This window comes from Oncorhynchus mykiss, chromosome 3 (assembly GCF_057628025.1).
Source record: "Oncorhynchus mykiss isolate SJ-2025 chromosome 3, ASM5762802v1, whole genome shotgun sequence".
NCBI classification, from domain to species: domain Eukaryota; kingdom Metazoa; phylum Chordata; class Actinopteri; order Salmoniformes; family Salmonidae; genus Oncorhynchus; species Oncorhynchus mykiss.
This window is the reverse complement of record NC_143024.1, coordinates 74,256,285-74,273,551: the sequence shown is the minus strand read 5'-3', so window position 1 is coordinate 74,273,551 and position 17,267 is coordinate 74,256,285. Positions and strand designations below refer to the sequence as shown.

Here is a 17,267-nt window from a genome sequence, read left to right as displayed (position 1 = left end):
CCACTGTTTCTGTCACCCAGTGGTTATACATACAGTGGTAGTGGGACTCTTACCATGATGTAGTAAGCCCTGCTGTGTCAAAACCTCACACTACAAAAGCTGCCTTTTGTTCACTGTTTGAGTAGCCTGCTGGGACTGTACAGCAGAATGCACAGCAGTACCAATACCAACAGTGAGACTGTTGGCTGCTTCCTTAGACCTCCTGCTTGCTTGCTGTGGCTAGTCTGGTTCTCCTTGTATAACCTGGCCCTAGCCAGCTTGTGATCCTGCTGCTGATTCTACTGCTGCTTGCTGGCTGAAATGTCGCTGCCTCACTGAAACAGGTACTTTGCGCTGGATTGAAAGCTAATGCTAGCGAAGGTGTAGCTGGCTAACACCACCCGCATCCTCATTGCTCCTAATGCTCCACACCCCAGCATGGCCTGCTTTCTGAAAGAGACAGAGTTCAGTTTTATAAATGTAAGTCACACACTCACCCACACGCTCGCTCGCTCTCTCTCTCTCTCAAAAAGCAGCCCTACACGTCGCCCTGGTAACCTACGCCTGCGCAGCCCTGCACATAAATACACCTTGACCTCTGTTCCCACCGGTTAACATCCTGCCTTGTTTCTCTCTGTTCTGTTTTCCTGCCGGACCACCCTCCCTCCCTCTTTCTTCTCTTCCTCTACTCTGCATCTCTACCCCTTATTTGTCTTTTCCTGGCATTCCCTTCCCATTTTCTTCTTTCTTCCTATGGTATTTTCTGTTCTTCTTCCCTGTCTCATTGTTGTCCTCCACTTCTATCTGACTGGATTTCTCTTCTTCGTGTGCAATATCCATCGATGTTCCTCTGTGACCCCTTTTATCCATCTGTATCATTCTTTCCCCCGTTTTTCATTCTTCTCCTTTCATTCCTTCTTCTCCTTTCATCTTCATTCACCTTGTATGTTTCCTCCTCTTCCTCCTTGGGCCCTCAGTCTTCCCTCTGCTCAGCTTATGACATCATCCAGTGTCACCTGCGGCCGATCCGGGTCACCGTGTGCGCCCTGGTCGCCATGGAGACCCCCACAGAGGGGCGGGACTCAGACAGACAGGGAGAGGTCCCAACCCCTGCCCCCGAGGCTTCTACACAGGTGGCCCAGGCTCCGCCTCCAGCATGGCAGCCGTGGGACCTGATTTGCTCGAGCCTGTTACACATGTTCTGTCTTCTCCTGCTGTTTGTGGCCTATAGCTGGAGTGAGCTGACGTAACACTACCTGTCAATCTCCTGTCAAAGCCCGCCCTCCTCTCAGCCCTGCCCTCCGCATGTGCCAACACTTCTCCTCCCCAATCCTCCTCTTTTTCTTCAACCTCTTGTTTCTGTGCTCTTCTCCTCTGTCTGATTCACACACACAAGTGTCTCTCATACACAGTTGCATTCATGCACAGATTGCAGATGCGCACCATTAAACTCCAATAAATACCGACTCACAACCTCACACACATGCATTCGTATACTGTCCCCACCAGTAACGCACATTCCAACTGTTGAAAAGAATCCTGGAGCTTGTACACAAAAGTTACCTGAAGTCTCTCTACAACTCTTTGGCCAATGCGTCAAGTCAAGCCTGTCATGTCAGACTGTTCATTTATTAATGCCCTCCGGGGTGGGGTCACAGACACGTGGTATGGGGTCATACACACTGATTCCCCATGTGGTCATACGGTCTCTTGTTTCCATACAGCTTGTCTAGTTTGGGTCCAGTCCAGGTAAGCACAGAGCACTAGTAGAGCTCCTCCATCATGCTGGATCTTGGAGCTTTTTTGTTGCATTGGTCAGTCTCTTCAAGACTCCTCAGATACATTATATCAACTGTATTTACACCTGTATGTCTGTTTGAAGGAAATGGCAACGCTCAGTAGTAATGCCATCCATGAGACAAAGACACAACAAACAGTGTATAGGTTTGGACCTAATAAACACACCACTTATGACGACTGTAAAATGTCACACGGCACACTGTCACTAAATAAAGTTCAATAATCACATCACTACTGCACCTCTCTACCACTCTACGTTACTCTCGTTCTAATATAGTGTATTTACCCTGGGGTAGTTACATGACTACGGTTCAGTATGTATACTGTTGTACTATTCTGTCAGGCCATATATTACGTTTCTTATTTTAAAACCCCAAGAGGGTAAATTGGACTCCCAAGCACCTGGACTGAATACAAGGTGTGAAAAGATCCATCATTTCTAAACATACAAACCATTTGCACATGCAATATTACAGAACGGACTAATCTGGAGGTTTTATGTTGAAGGGCTAGTGAATATGATATGTGTTCAGTAATATGTGAACTGTACAAGAAGCTCATTCCTTTAAATGAGAACTTTGACACTTTGAGGCCAGCAGTGCTGCTACTGTCCATTGATTGATGTATGTATGTCTGTAGTTGAATTTAAAGCAATGAGGGTTAACCTTCTTTTCTGATTTCATTTAAAAGCCATGGATGTAGTGTCCACAATTTCCTCCAAACTGTCCATCCGTTTCTATCCATATTTTCCTTTTAACTCTGTTAGCTTATTCACTGTTGTCATGTCAACCTTGCCAGCGACTATGTTGGAGTGCAATTGGTTTGCCATTACTGTATACTATTAGTTGGCTGTGTTTTAACTCAGTCAGTGCTGATTTTGATGGACCTTGAGGCTTTTTCTGACTTGTATATCTGATGGTGTGAATGGAACTGGTAATAAATGTACAGTTTGGGGTTATTCTATTCGGTCTCTGTGTTGCTGTTCTCTGAAGGAGGATGATGAATTAAGTGCTGTTTCTTCATATAGGTTATTCAGCATACTTCCACATACACCTGTACTGTCTGCATGTTCACTCATCACCATAGTTGCATTGAGGTGTCTTTTTGATTGACTTGTTTTTTTCTGCCTCCTCGTCTCTCTCTCTTTCTGTCCCACTCACTATCTCCGCTCCCTCCTCCCCCGACTCTCGCTCCCTCCTCCCCCCACTCTCGCGCTCTCTCGCTCTTTCTGTGTGTGGAACCTCGACAGGATAAGCTGTGTTTGCCTCATCACATACTAGAGGAGAAGGGTATGATCAAGGTGAGCGTGACGGTCCAGGCGCTGGTGGATGAGACCTCAACCAAGCAGGCTCTCTTCACGTGAGAGGGAAGGAGACCAACATATAGACAGACACACACCACTGGGTTTCATTTAGTCAAAGTGACAAACACCGTTGCCATTGTACCTCCTGAAATAGCCTTTTCCAAGGGACTGTAGCCTATATCGCAGTCTTCCTTTCGTGATTCTTACAACCATGGTTTGAAGTTATAATGTGATGCCTGGGGTGCCCTAAAACACAGTAGTGGGCTGTACTAATGTGGATATTCGAAGCTGACAGAGGTGTCCACATTGATGGTTTTTAATTCTTACAGGAGTGCCCTGGTTTGTTATGGGAGCCTCCAGTACCATTGGACACTCCTGTAGCTTGAACCCTGCCTACAACAACTTCTAGCATGCTGCACTGTGTATGATTGACTATGCATTTCATGGGCTGTCAGTTTCTACCCCTCTATTTCTAAGGCCAGGTATTATCACCCTCACTCATTTCAGACTAGACACCTAACACTCCAACATAGCGCTCTCTCTGCTACAGCTTCCCTATTTAAAGATATTTATAATAAATATGGCCACGTGGTTGAGAGTTGTATCCATTGAAAATAATCCCCCAAATATTTTTCTCTAATAGCTAATATATTTTAGGTATAGTTCTGTATACTGTATGTTGTACTTTGAATTTGTCTCTCACCTCGTCTGTAGAGGTTGAAATTTTGTCCTAAGATTGTGGGAACCTGGTGTTTATGAATTGGAATCTGTGGGTATGTAACTCAGGGGAGGTTGTGGGCTTACTACACTGTTATGATCCATTCCCTAGACTGCTTATTTGTCAATGGTATTACTTGCGTGTGGTGTGTGTGTGTGTGTGTGTGTGTGACTGCATGCGTGAGAGACAGAATAAAAGAGTTAGATGGAATGAAAAGGAGCGAATGAATGGGTTTGTATGTATGTCCTAGTACATTCTTTACTGCTAAATAGCCTTGAAGTGTCTGGTGATGCTGACCATGTCAGGTGGTCATGTAGGACCAGTAAAGTAACTGAAATGCATTCACTGATTTAGAGACACTGTTGGCAGCATCTGAAGAGTAGTGCTTGAGTGCCCAATATCCTACTACTACACAAACAGCAGAACACTCCAATATAAGCATACTAGGTGTGTGTGTGAGTGAGCGGTGGTGTTTTTTTTATTGTACAGATATAATGCATTTTCTACAGCTTGGTATCCAAAGCTTAAGCTTAGCAGTAAAATCAAACACAATGTTTCACTGGATAGATTTGACAGTTGCCAAAACAACTAAACAGTTTTTTTTCAGAGCCACTTATGATCTAATGTCTTTAGTATGGTAATATCTTTTTTTATGAGAAGTGGTGATGTGAAGCTGTAATGTGATGATGGTTTGTGCAAGTGGGTTTCGTATTTAGAAAGTATTTATAACTTTATTAATAGTATTTCTTTTAAATATTTTAGTTAAACTAACAGTCGCTGCAATACATAATCAGCCACACTTCTCAGGCAAAGTGAACAATCTCTTAGAATCAGGATCTGGAGTGATCTTGTTAACATAGCTATAATGCAAAGTAATCATATTTACAACAGTACGGCAATTCATGTACAGCTAACTGCCAAAACCGCTTCAATACACTTCATGCGCCTTTGCTGGAACTCTTGGAGGGATGCAATGCCATTCTTCCACAATTTGGTGTTTTGTTGATGGTGGTGGAAAACGTTGTCTCAGTCGCCTCTCCAGGATCTCCCATAAGTGTTCAATTGAGTTGAGATCTGGTGACTGATGCACACACACACACTTAAAATGATGGGCAACTGGGAATTTTTCTACATACATGACCCTAAGCAGGATGAGATGTCTTTAATTGCTTAATTAACTCAGGAATCACACCTGTGTCGAAGCACCTGCTTTCAATATACTTTGTATCCCTCATTTACTCACGTGTTTCATTTATTTGGTCAATTACCTGTATATAATGTAGCTTATATTTAAAATAATTCACAATGCATAAACAAATATTTAAAAAATATGCACATTAATCCTACTTTAATACTCAAAGTAATTGCCTTTCCACTTAGCTAAATATAACTACTAATGGGTAAAAATACCAGTATCCCCTTCTCCCAGTTCTAACGTTTCCTTCAATATTTTTATGATCGACCAGAGCGATGTGGAGACTGAAGGGAAATGTGACAGGGATATTTGTTAAGAGAAAGTTGCTGTGTAGTTTTTCACTTTTAGTCATTATGGAGGTTTGGGCCATGCGCTGCAAACCTTTTTAGAAACTTAACGAGGGGACTTTTACATGAAAAGAGATCATTACTTTACTATTCATTGATTAGTCATTCAATCCTTTTGACCTTTTGGGAGGTTGATGTTTATTGTCATGAATCTTGCCCTGGAGACAGAATTAAGAATTTATGCTAGATGGGCCAGCTGCAAAGTCAAAGTTGGCTATATTGAAAAAAATCATAGGTTTTTAAATTTATGGTTGGGCATTAGGGTTAGCAGTGTGGTTATGGTTCAAATCTGATATGACTTTGTGGTTGTGCCAGCTAGTGACCACTCTGCAGAGCTGCCTGCAGGGCAAGATTCATTACAATAAATGCCAACCTGCCTTTGGGAGTGGCTGTGTGGCTGCCTACAGGCCTGAAATGATCTGCACTTTAAAAATAAGTATTTATAGTTGTTTGTTTTGGCAACTAACAAATCTGAGCTCCATTTTGATTTAGAAATGTGTGTATGGCATAATATGAAATGAATTTGAACTATATCATTGTGAGAAATGTTATAACCACAGTGTAACTGTTGACTGCTGAGTGTTGAGCAGTTGTTTTCTACCTTTCTCTGTACATAGTCCTGAAAGCTTGTACTCAGTTTTGTACTTATGATTGGGAGGACATTTATTTTAAAGTGATGTTTTTTTTTGTATGTTTGTTTTGCATTTTGATGTACCATATACAATTTTGTACCTTTTGTCAAATTGGTGTATTTGTTGTACAGCAATTTGGATTTGATTGCATGAAACACCCCTTTAACGTCACCGTAACTGCTGTGAATACTGTATATATTTCTCATCACTTTGAGTAAAGACCTTATCTGAAAAAAACAGTCTTATGTTTGGTCTTTAGTCCATGTGTTTTGTATTGGTCTCAGATGTCAGTGTGTGAGCCTAAGGTCATATAATGGAAACAAATGTAATCAAAAGGAGTAACATTTTTTTTAGTTTTTATCCAGTTGGAGTGACCATGTGGGTGGCAAGCAAGCTCCTCTTAACAAACATCCTGCTCTCACTATTTTATTTTTCTCAGCTTGACTCAACACAGCAGGTGTGTTCATTTCAGCTCACCAGGCGTATCAGGTTAATGTCAGTTCACCAGGCACCTACGTCTCTCTGTAAGGGATAGGTGCATAGTAGCAGGTGCACAGTTGGGAGGAGAAGGTATAGAGGAGAATGCCTTGTTGGGTTCTGGTCCAGCAGTCATGGTCTTAAGCGTTGAGGAACTTGGCATGGTGCTTAATGTGGTCGTTGATGAAGAAGTAGCTATGGTCGTAGCCCTGAAGGCGACACGGACATTACAATAACACTTAATCTGGTACAATACACAATAATTCCAATTCCAAACTAAAGTACAGCATATTAAATTGTTAAATATCAAACAGTTGCTGTCGTCTCCTGACCCCTCCTGTCTCAGCCTCCAGTATTTATGCTGCAGTAGTTTGTGTCGGGGGGCTAGGGTCAGTTTGTTATATCTGGAGTACTTCTCCTGTCCTATTCGGTGTCCTGTGTGAATTTAAGTGTGCTCTCTCTAATTCTCTCTCTCTCTTTCTCTCTCGGAGGACCTGAGCCCTAGGACCATGCCTCAGGACTACCTGACATGATGACTCCTTGCTGTCCCCAGTCCACCTGGCCGTGCTGCTGCTCCAGTTTCAACTGTTCTGCCTTATTATTATTCGACCATGCTGGTCATTTATGAAAATTTGAACATCTTGGCCATGTTCTGTTATTATCTCCACCCGGCACAGCCAAAAGAGGACTGGCCATCCCACATATGCTCTCTCTAATTCTCCCTTTCTTTCTCTCTCTCGGAGGACCTGAGCCCTAGGACCATGCCCCAGGACTACCTGACATGATGACTCCTTGCTGTCCCCAGTCCACCTGGCCGTGCTGCTGCTCCAGTTTCCACTGTTCTGCCTTATTATTATTCGACCATGCTGGTCATTTATGAAAATTTGAACATCTTGGCCATGTTCTGTTATAATCTCCATCTGGCACAGCCAGAAGAGGACTGGCCATCCCACATAGCCTGGTTCCTCTCTAGGTTTCTTCCTAGGTTTTGGCCTTTCTAGAGAGTTTTTCCTAGCCACTGTGCTTCTACACCTGCATTGCTTGCTGTTTGGGGTTTTAGGCTGGGTTTCTGTACAGCACTTTGAGATATCAGCTGATGTACGAAGGGCTATATAAATACATTTGATTTGATTTAGTTGGCCACTGGGTGGACGCACTGACCGGCTGCAGCCTGAACACCACAGGGATCTTCTCTGAGCAGGAGGAGATCAGGTTGTCAGGAAGCAAATGACTAGCCGACAGGAACTAGTCATCACTGCCCTGGTCGATCAGGATGTCCAGCTGAGGGCCGGAGTAGGACACTGCAAGCACCGTGACATCATACGCCTGGAGAGCGGGATGATTCCATTTATTGGTCTGGAATTCTATTCCGCCAGCAGGGATCTCTAGTTGGTGTTTAGTGTGAATTGATCCCTTTGATTTCTTCAAGATGGAACACCACAGAAAGAGAGGGAACAAGTGAGGGTGGGAGTGATAAGTGTGTGTGCGATTGGTCGTAAGTGGGCTGGTGTCTGGAGCAACGATGATGATTCCATGCTCAGAAGCTGCCTGCTGACTGCCAGCATTGGTGATGAAGTTCTGCTCCATGCAAGTCAATCCCGGTTAGTACAGACACATTAACATTCTCAGAGTCAAATCCATACAGATACTGTGTGTTTATCTGCAGATGGTAGTTCATCATACATTATGTTAGTTTGTAGAACTCACCTGAGAGCCAGTACAAGACAGGACACTTCCCATTCTCAGTCTTGGGAGGCAGGTAGATGGCATAATTAATTTGACACTTGAGCTCAGTGCTGAACAAAGACATGCATTATGTTACATTTATGACTAGTTTTCCACCAAAGGTGGATTCGAAATCAATGGTATATAATATATAAAACGAAATTAATTCAAAAACTGCAGTGTGCTGCATTAATGTATTACAAATGTGGCTATAGTCACGTGAGATTTACCTTCTGGTAGCCACTTGAGTGAGGGCCATAGTTCAGTTACCTTTGACAAGCCCACGTAAGAAAGTGTTACAAAATTATTGGAATTCTTAAAAAAATCTTGCTGCAAAAGTTTTGATTAAAATATAACATTGCATTTTTTGCATGCTAAAAATGAAAGTCGCGGCTCATAGTCCACAACTGCATGCAAAATTAGAATAGAAAATTGTTCGAATGTCATTGGACAGCCAGGGCAGAGAACTCGACAAAGAAGGGTCCAACCAAGAAGAGGGTCCCAAAACAACACGAGCTAGATACCAGCCACATGAAGACTTCCGGTTTTCGGACTTTGCTTTCAAAATAAAGGTTTGTGATAAAACGAAATAATGATACGAAATAAATATTTTTTTAAGCTTTGCAATCAATGCATGTTAAAATTCTGTAAACATGTTTTTTTTAAATGAACAATTATAAATACAATGGGTAAAATCTAAACTAAACTACTAAATATAAACTACTTTAAGATAAATAAGATAAAGCCTATATGGTGGAGCACATTGAGAAATGGTTGTTGCTTATAATTAAATTAATGTCAAGAACATAATATACAATTAATTATTTTGATTATATGAGTCTTGCTTATTTATTGGTGATATTGTTCAAGGATTCAATTTTGAAATGTAATGTTTAAGAAAAGTATTACCGTATTTTTGTTGTATTGCACAAACTAATTGCACTGTACAGGAAAAAATATATGATTGTGTCTATAAAACCAGGGTCCAGTCTACTCACTAGGGTCCCTAGAATACAGATCAGATGTGTTTGAACAAAAAGCTAAGTAATAGGAAGTGTTGCAGGACTTTTACTGTGGTCAAACAGCTTAAAATTGGGTGCCTGGACTCTATGTACAAATATAACACTGTATAGGAAAAACTATCATTTGTGCCGATGTAAAAGTGGGGTGGGAAGTACTCAGAATCTATATATGGTGTTAATTTGAGTGTTGCTGGCCTTTCACTCCGCCCATTACATGGGCCACAATGCAAATCACTCCATATGCATTACATATGGGCTTATATAGAGAGAAATATGATTTGTGCCAATGTAAAAGTGGGTAGGGGAGTACGCAGTAGGCTCTGTACAATCTATATATGGTCTCATTTCACGAGGTTCTGATAAATGGAGTGTTTCTGGACTTTTACTGTGGCTAAACAGCTTAAAATGGGGTGCGTGGACAATAGGGTACAAATATAGCAATGTACAGGAGAAACTATTATTTGTGCCGATGTTTCTTTCTCAAGATTTTCTTTCAGTAATTGCAGTGAATTGATTTAATCAGAATCCAAAAAGTTATTTATTTGTGCGTTGTTCAGATTTTATGTTTCTGAACACTGATGTATCTAGTCCAATGTCACTTCTGTTCTGAGCGTCCAAACATCGGAGGTCGGCGTTGACTATTAATTCCCTGTGCACCTTATATGCGGCAGTATTATGTAATGGCAATGCAAGTTGGTCCATCTCTGGAGCTCGAAATGTCTTTATAAACCATCTTCCTCTGAATGTATGATATCGCCTGAATATGAGACATGGAAATCTAGTGCATTCGCAGTGTCCAGAATAACTATTTTTATCTTGCATGAAGAATGGCTACAGTATACATTTATTTTAAGATGCATCTTTTTATATCATTTTCTGAGCCACTGAAAATTGATATCGAAAATGCACTACCCAGTAAGGATTGGACTCTTTAATCTTTCCTGCAAATAGTATTTTCCACCCCAGTTTATTTGCAATTATTAAAATATTACATCACATGAATATGCTTTTGGGTCACATATTTGCCATGTATTTGGAGATAGGCTGACAGTGACAACTCTAAACGTGTAGCTGTCCATGGTGCAAATGTTAACATAACATTTCCTATGACCTGTTTTGTATTGTAGGGATTCTAGTGAGTAGACTGGACACACAATCTATTGTTTTCCCTGTACAGTGCTATATTTGTAACATATAGTGTCCAGACAGCCCACTTTAAGCTGTTTGACCACAGTAAAAGTCCAGAAACCCATGACATGACACAATATATACATTCTACAGACCCTACTGAGTATTCCCTACAATACTTTTACTGTGGCACTAATAGTTTTTGCTCTATATGTCAATATGATTCTATTTATTTGACCTTGGAACATGTTTTAAAACCCAAATTGACTCAACGTTAATGTGTAGACAATTATAAATGCACGTTTTTGACACGTTTCCACTGTTACGTGGGGGACTTTTATTTTGAATGTTTCCGAAATTCCTTGACCCGGAAGTACTTTTATTTTTGCTGATACGCTGATCAATACAGTCAACGCTCTAGGTAGCCAACTTGAACAATAACATCTGCAAAAAGCACCAACTTGAATGCATGCAGCCTCTGGAAAGCGCTAGGTAAACTCACGGTGCAAAAAGTCTTAAAAGGATGAGCATGCAGCTACTGTACATTACAGACAGAACGTGCAACACCGTATAGGTTTATGTATAGCTGTCTGGTTTATTCTAGCCATTCCTATCCTACAAGCAAGCTGCAATTTTGCATGTTCCCGTAACTTGTACTTTGTGATTATAGCTAGATACATTGCAAATAATGATATATGATGTACACTGACATACATTGTTTAAATTACGACTGAAGGGAATAACTTCACTTTGGTTACTTCCCCACTGTTTGGGTTCCAGAGTCCAGCGTGTGGTTAACGTAAGACGTCATGAGGACGCATCCCCTTCCATCTCCATTCTACAAGTATATGACGACAAGCCACCGAAGGGTGGCGCTGTAGTCAAAAATGTTGAGAGGCCCCTGAGTAAACTGTAAAACTATTGCTGTCTCCCTATTGGAAAAACATAATTTAAAAATGTATGACTTAAAAAAGGAAACAAATAGTAGCATGATCTATTCTCTGTTCACCAGAGTCTGTCTGCCTTACTAATTATTATGTATTATTCTTAAAAATATGTAAAATGTGTTTTACTTGTCTGATTCACTTCCTGTAATTAAACCATTAAACTAAAATCATGTACTACCAGATAGCAATTGCTTCCTGGAATAAACAATGCTTACATATCTGCTAGGACTAGGCCCACATGAGTGCCTCCCCACTGGGCAAAAACTGGTTGAATCAACATTGTTTCTACTTCATTTCAACTAAAAATATTAAGGGAATTTAGTCTTTTTTTCACCCAACTTTTAACCTAAATCCAATGACGTGGTGACATTTTGTGTTGATTTCAAGTTAAATTCACGTTAGTTGACAACTCAATCAAATGTAAATCAAAATTAGATGTGGAACTGACATCTGTGCCCAGTGGGTCATCTCCCCGAATGCAATCAGGGCTGGCGGTAATACGTTATATTGGTACCTGTATTAACACGCATCATCCAAAAACAAATTGGAACCTTGGAATAACAAGAAGCTCGCTGGAGCGAGATGACGTTAATCAGCAGAATAATTAGCTCTCTCCAATATAATGATGTGTCTTATAGACCTGAGGTCATTTAAGTTGCTGCAGCATAATCAAAGTGGAAATGCTCATCAGCTCAAAATAAACCTTGCTCGGCTACAGTCTAGTTTGAAGAAGCCATCAGCCATCTCGCTGTTGTGGATGGTTGAATGATCCTCATTCGCCAGCACTTTTGTTGGTGACACATGCATTCTGTGTAAAAGTGTCAAGTAGCCATTTGGATTGAGGGCCCTTCTCTTGTCAAATAAGGTTCTTTATGATTATGCAGCTGGGCATGTGCTTGTATATGAATCCTTTACAGTGACTTCAGAAAGTATTCACACCCCTTGACTTTTTCCACATTTTGTTGTGTTACAGCCTGAATTGAAAATGGATAAAATGTAAGATCTTTTGGTTAAAGGGAAATTATTATATTTTCGAAAATTTTACAAATCAATTAAAAATGAAAAGCGGAAATGTCTTTAGTCAATAAGTATTCAAGCCATTTGTTATGGCAAGCATATGGCAAGCATATAAGTTGCAATAATAATGTTTAACAGTGAATTTCAAACACAGATTCAAAGACAAAGTCCAAGGAGGTTTTGCAGTGCCTCGCATAGAAGGGCACCTATTGGTAGATGGGCCAAAAAATAAACAGACATTGAATATCCCTTTGAGCATAGTGAAGTTATTAATTACCCGATGGATGGTGTATCAATACACCCAGTCCTAACTCGGTTGCCAGAGAGGAAGGAAACCACTCTGGCATTTCACCGAGGCCAATGGTGACTTTAAAACAATTACAGATTTTAATGGCTTTGACAGGAGAAAAGTGAGGTTGGATCAACAACATTGTAGTTACTCCACATTACAAACCTAACTGACTGAGTGAAAAGAAACATACGTCCTGTTTTTAACAATGCACTAATGTAATACTGTAAATTGCTGAGTACCACTCTCCATATTTTCAAGCAATAGTGGTGGCTGCATCATGTTATGGGTATACTTGTAATTGTTAAGTACTGGAGAGTTTTTTTCAGGATAAAAAAGTAAACAGAATGGAGCTAAGCACAGGTAAAATCCCAGAGGAAAACATGGTTCAGTCTTCCCACCAGACACTGGAGAAGAATTCACCTTTCAGCAGGACAATAACCTACTATAAAACACAAGGCCAAATCTACACTGGAGTTGCTTACCAAGAAGGCAGTGAATGTTCCTGAGTGGCCGAGTTACAGTTTTGACTTAAATCTACTTGAAAATCTATGGCAAAACCTGAAAATGGTTGTCTAGCAATGATCAACAACCAATTTGACAGAGCTTGAAGAATTTTGAAAAGAATAATGGGCAAATGTTGCACAATCCAGGTGTTGGAAAGCACTTAGAGACTTACCCAGAAAGACTCACAGCTGTAATCGCTGCAAAAGGTGCTTCTAAAAAGTATTGACTCAGGGGTATGAATACTTAAGTTAATGAAAAATTATTAATATAATTATAAAACATGTATATTTTTATACTTAGTTAGTTGGGCAAGTGTTGGTCCCATGTTTCATGAGCTGAATAAAAGATCCCAGAATTTTTCCATATGCACAAAAAGCTTATTTCTCTCAAATTTGGTGCAGAAATGTGTTTACATCTCTATTAGTGAACATTTATCCTTTGCCAAGATAATCCATCCACCTGACAGGTGTGGCATATCAAGAAGCTGATTAAACTGCATGATCGTTACACAGGTGCACCTTGTGCTGGGGACAATAAAACACCACTCCAAAATGTGCAGTTTTGTCACACAATCCAATCCCACAGATGTCTCATGTTTTGAGGGAGCGTGCAATTGGCACGTTTATGTAGTGTATCAACATCTTACATAATGTATGGAGTCAATATGAGACAAAAAATATGTAAAGATCCATCTCAATATCACGCCTTGTGGATAATACTTAAGATATGAATACATTAACATGTGTAACATGGAATTGTGCAGCCAGAGAAAATAATTAAGGTATGTTCTTATTTTAAAAAGAAAACATCCGTTTTTTACAAGAAACTCATCTATCATCATTAGAAAGTGAAAGGTTTGGGTGAGCTTGAGATGGATTGGCGTTCTCTTCCACTGACTCCTCAAGATTCAAAGGAGTATCAATTCTCATTAATAAAAAAAGTCCCATTTAAGTCTACATAAATTACGACTGCCTCATATGGACGTTTTATAATGATAAAAGGAAACCTGTCTCAAGAAAAAGTCACTTTATTGACTTGCTATTGCCGAAATGAAGACGACCCAAAATGAATTAACAACTTTATACTAAAATGATATTTTACAGGAATATTATATGGCGGGTGATTTTTAACTGTGTGTGAGATGCAACTTTAGCCAAGTCATCAACTAAACTATGTACCCTTTTCCTAACATGACCTGTGTTGCTCAGCTCGTAGTGCATGGCATTTAGAACGCCAGGGATGGGTGTTCCCCAGTTTCTGTGTTGTTGTGGGTTTGTATGTGTGTGTATTTCAGGAAATGGCTTCCTGGATTCTAAGAAGCTGATTGGTCGGCCCCATCGCAGGGGATACAGCCGTCTCTGCAATTACCAACTCCTTCTCCAGCTTGATAAGAGCCAGTGTTCCTTCCCCATGGAAGAGAGCTTCTTTTTATGTCCTGCGTTGATTGTTGTGGTGGTCAGTAAAGGTTTTGTGGATATTATTTTGTAGCCGCTCCTTCTGAGGTATGTGTATGCCAAAGGACTTAGTGTTTTTTGGTTATTGAAATTGTTCACTTAAAGTATTAGTAATTATTCTGTTTCATTTGTTCCCAGGGGAGGAAGGGGAACGCACCTTGGTAGTGTTTAAGCAAGAGTCCTGCGGGCATACATAACCCGTAGTAGTTCATCTGTCTATGCACACTAGATAAGACCTGGGCGGACCACCCCCTGTATTTTGGTTAGCGCGCCAGGTGGTGCTAAATGTTAGGTAAGTAGTGGGAAGGCAGGTAAGGTAGGAGAGGGGAGTCTTTAATTAGTACTTTCTTTGCTTTGGTTCCATCCAGCCCTTTTTCCCCACTTTACCGTGTTAAGGAATAAATAAATTCCCTGTAAACAGTATTTTTCTCTGCCTCTGTCGTCCTTCCCCGCACCTACGTTCACATACTTTTTCACTCCATGGGGAGTTGAGATGTAGCGGGGTGTTGCGTTCCCTCCAAGAGGCGTACGTAACAGTGTTCGATTACCACATGGGACCAGTATGACAAATGGATGCACTGGAAGTTTCTCTGGATAAGGGTGTCTGCTAAATTTCAAAAATGTAAATGTCTAAGGCAGGAGTGTCAAACTCAGAGGGCAGAGTGTCTGCGGGTTTATGGTTTTTCCTTTGAATTAAGACCTAAACAACCAGGTGAGGGTAGTTTCTTAATAATGAATTACCTTAATTAATCCAACAAGTACAAGGATGGAGCGAAAACCTGCAGACACTCTGCCCTCTGTGGAATGAGTTTGACACGTGGTCTAAGGTATGAAACCACAACATCAAAGAGATGGGTCTATGTGAACTGTGGAGATCTAAACATCCAACTGAAAAGCAATGCTCCTATTACTCTCATGCCCACAACTCATATTAAAGAATTAACTTTTTAATGTAAACTTTTTTTTAATTGACGGTCTTTTTAAATTTACTTAAACCTCCTATGCCAATATCAAAGACTTGACGATTCAGCACGATGTTACTTGGAGATAAAGAGTTTACCTCATATCTCAACACACAGACATGTTTTTGGAAATATGCTCAATGGCCAGTTTATTAGGTACTGGGTCGAACCCCCCTTTGCCTCCAGCACAGTATGAATTATTCTGGGAATTTTACAAGGTGTTGGATAGGGATCTTGGTCCATGCTAACGCGATGGCATCACACAGTTGCTGTAGATTGGATGGGGGGTACATTTATGCTGTGAACAGCCCGTTCCATCTCATCCCAAAGATTCTCTATTGGGTTGAGGTCTGGGGACTGTGCAGGATACTCAAGTAAACTGAACTCGCTGTCATGTTCCAGACAATGTTTTTCCACTCCTCAATTGTCCAGTGTTGGTGATCGCATGTCCACTGGAGCCGTTTCTTAATGTTTTTAGCTGATAGGAGTGGAACCCAGTTTGGTCATCTGCTGCAATAGCCCATCCGTGACAAGGATCGAGGCGTTGTGTCCTCTGAGATGCAGTTGTGCACACCACTATTGTACTGTGCCTTTCTTTCTCTGTTTGTGGCCCGCCTGTTAGCTTGCACGATTCTTGACATTCTTCTTCGACCTGGCACCGACAATCATACCAAATCATACCATAAAAGTCACTTAGGTCACTCGTTTTGCCCCATCAACTGAATGCCTCGATGCCAGTCTGCCTGCTTTATATAGCAAGCCACGGCCACATGACTCACTGTCTGTAGGATCGATACCTTTTCGTGAACAGGGTGGTGTACCTAATAAACTTGCTGGTGAGTGTAATTGTAGATAATGAAGTATGCCCTACTGTTGTGTGGGAAGCTCTTAAAGCCTATATGAGAGGTTGTATCATCTCTTACTTTTCACATAATAAAATGAAGACCAAAAAAGAGTTTGAAATAATAGAACAGAAAATCCATGACTTAGATAGACATGTTGACACCCATCAACAGTTGAACCCTTTGAAGCTGGAATATAACATAATAAACACCTGGTCAGCAGAGACTACTGCCCTGGAATCCAAACGACAATATGCTGTGCAAGGTGAAAGTGCTGGAAAATGCGGGCTTTGCAAATTTAGAAAGAGGAGGAGGAAAGTACTATCCATAGCATTAAAACCCCCAGATAGTACCATAACAATGGACTTTTCTGAAATGAGCTGTATTTAAAACGTTCAATCAAAAACTATCAATCTGGAAACAAAAGTTCAAAGAAAGATATAGACAATTTCTTTAATAGTCTACAAAATGGGAAATGTCCTGGTAATGATGGATTCCCAGTGGAATTTTACAGACACTTTCATCCCAAATGACTAAGCCTATGTTACTTATGCTCACAGCAGCTCTAGTGGAAAATGAACTCCCCCAGTCACAGTGTTTGGCTACAATCACCCTACTTAAAAAGAAAGAAAGGACAAATATATGATCCATTTAAGTTATCAAAAAGGACAAGACAGGGATTCCCTGTGTCCAGTTATTGATTTGCTTTAGCCACAGAACCCCTAGCATCAATAATCAGAACATAAGGCTCAATCCGGGGAATAGAGATTGGTGGAGAACAACATGTTCATTCTATCCAGATTACATTTTACCGTATTTATCTGAACCAGAACGTTGCCTGTCATTTATTTGGCAACTGTTGGACACATATGGTGCTGTATCAGGATTCAAAGTGAAATCATGCCCGTTTCTAATTGACCTTT

At 40.7% G+C, this 17,267-nt stretch overlaps 1 protein-coding gene and 1 long non-coding RNA gene across 9 annotated transcripts in view; one reads left to right on the top strand and one right to left on the bottom strand.

Moving 5' to 3' along the window:
- Positions 1-6,211, top strand: part of LOC110520347 (leucine-rich repeat and calponin homology domain-containing protein 1) — a 104,577-nt gene extending 98,366 nt beyond the window's left edge. For 4 of the 8 annotated variants that reach the window (XM_090230130.1, XM_090230129.1, XM_021597607.3 and 1 more), the window contains one exon: positions 3,029-6,211. In XM_090230130.1, the coding sequence (XP_090086256.1) occupies positions 3,029-3,142 (114 nt within the window). In that variant the 3' untranslated portion in view covers positions 3,143-6,211. Of the gene's footprint in view, positions 1-956 lie in introns of all 8 variants that reach the window. The other 4 variants (XM_021597606.3, XM_021597604.3, XM_021597603.3 and 1 more) reach the window with 1 other exon arrangement.
- On the bottom strand, positions 5,929-8,719 carry LOC110520349 (uncharacterized). The gene is made up of 3 exons (XR_002472969.3): positions 8,407-8,719; positions 8,159-8,247; positions 5,929-6,660 (listed from the first exon to the last, which is right to left on the bottom strand). It is a non-coding gene; the product is annotated as an uncharacterized LOC110520349 (long non-coding RNA).
- Between the last annotated feature and the right edge of the window lie 8,548 nt (positions 8,720-17,267).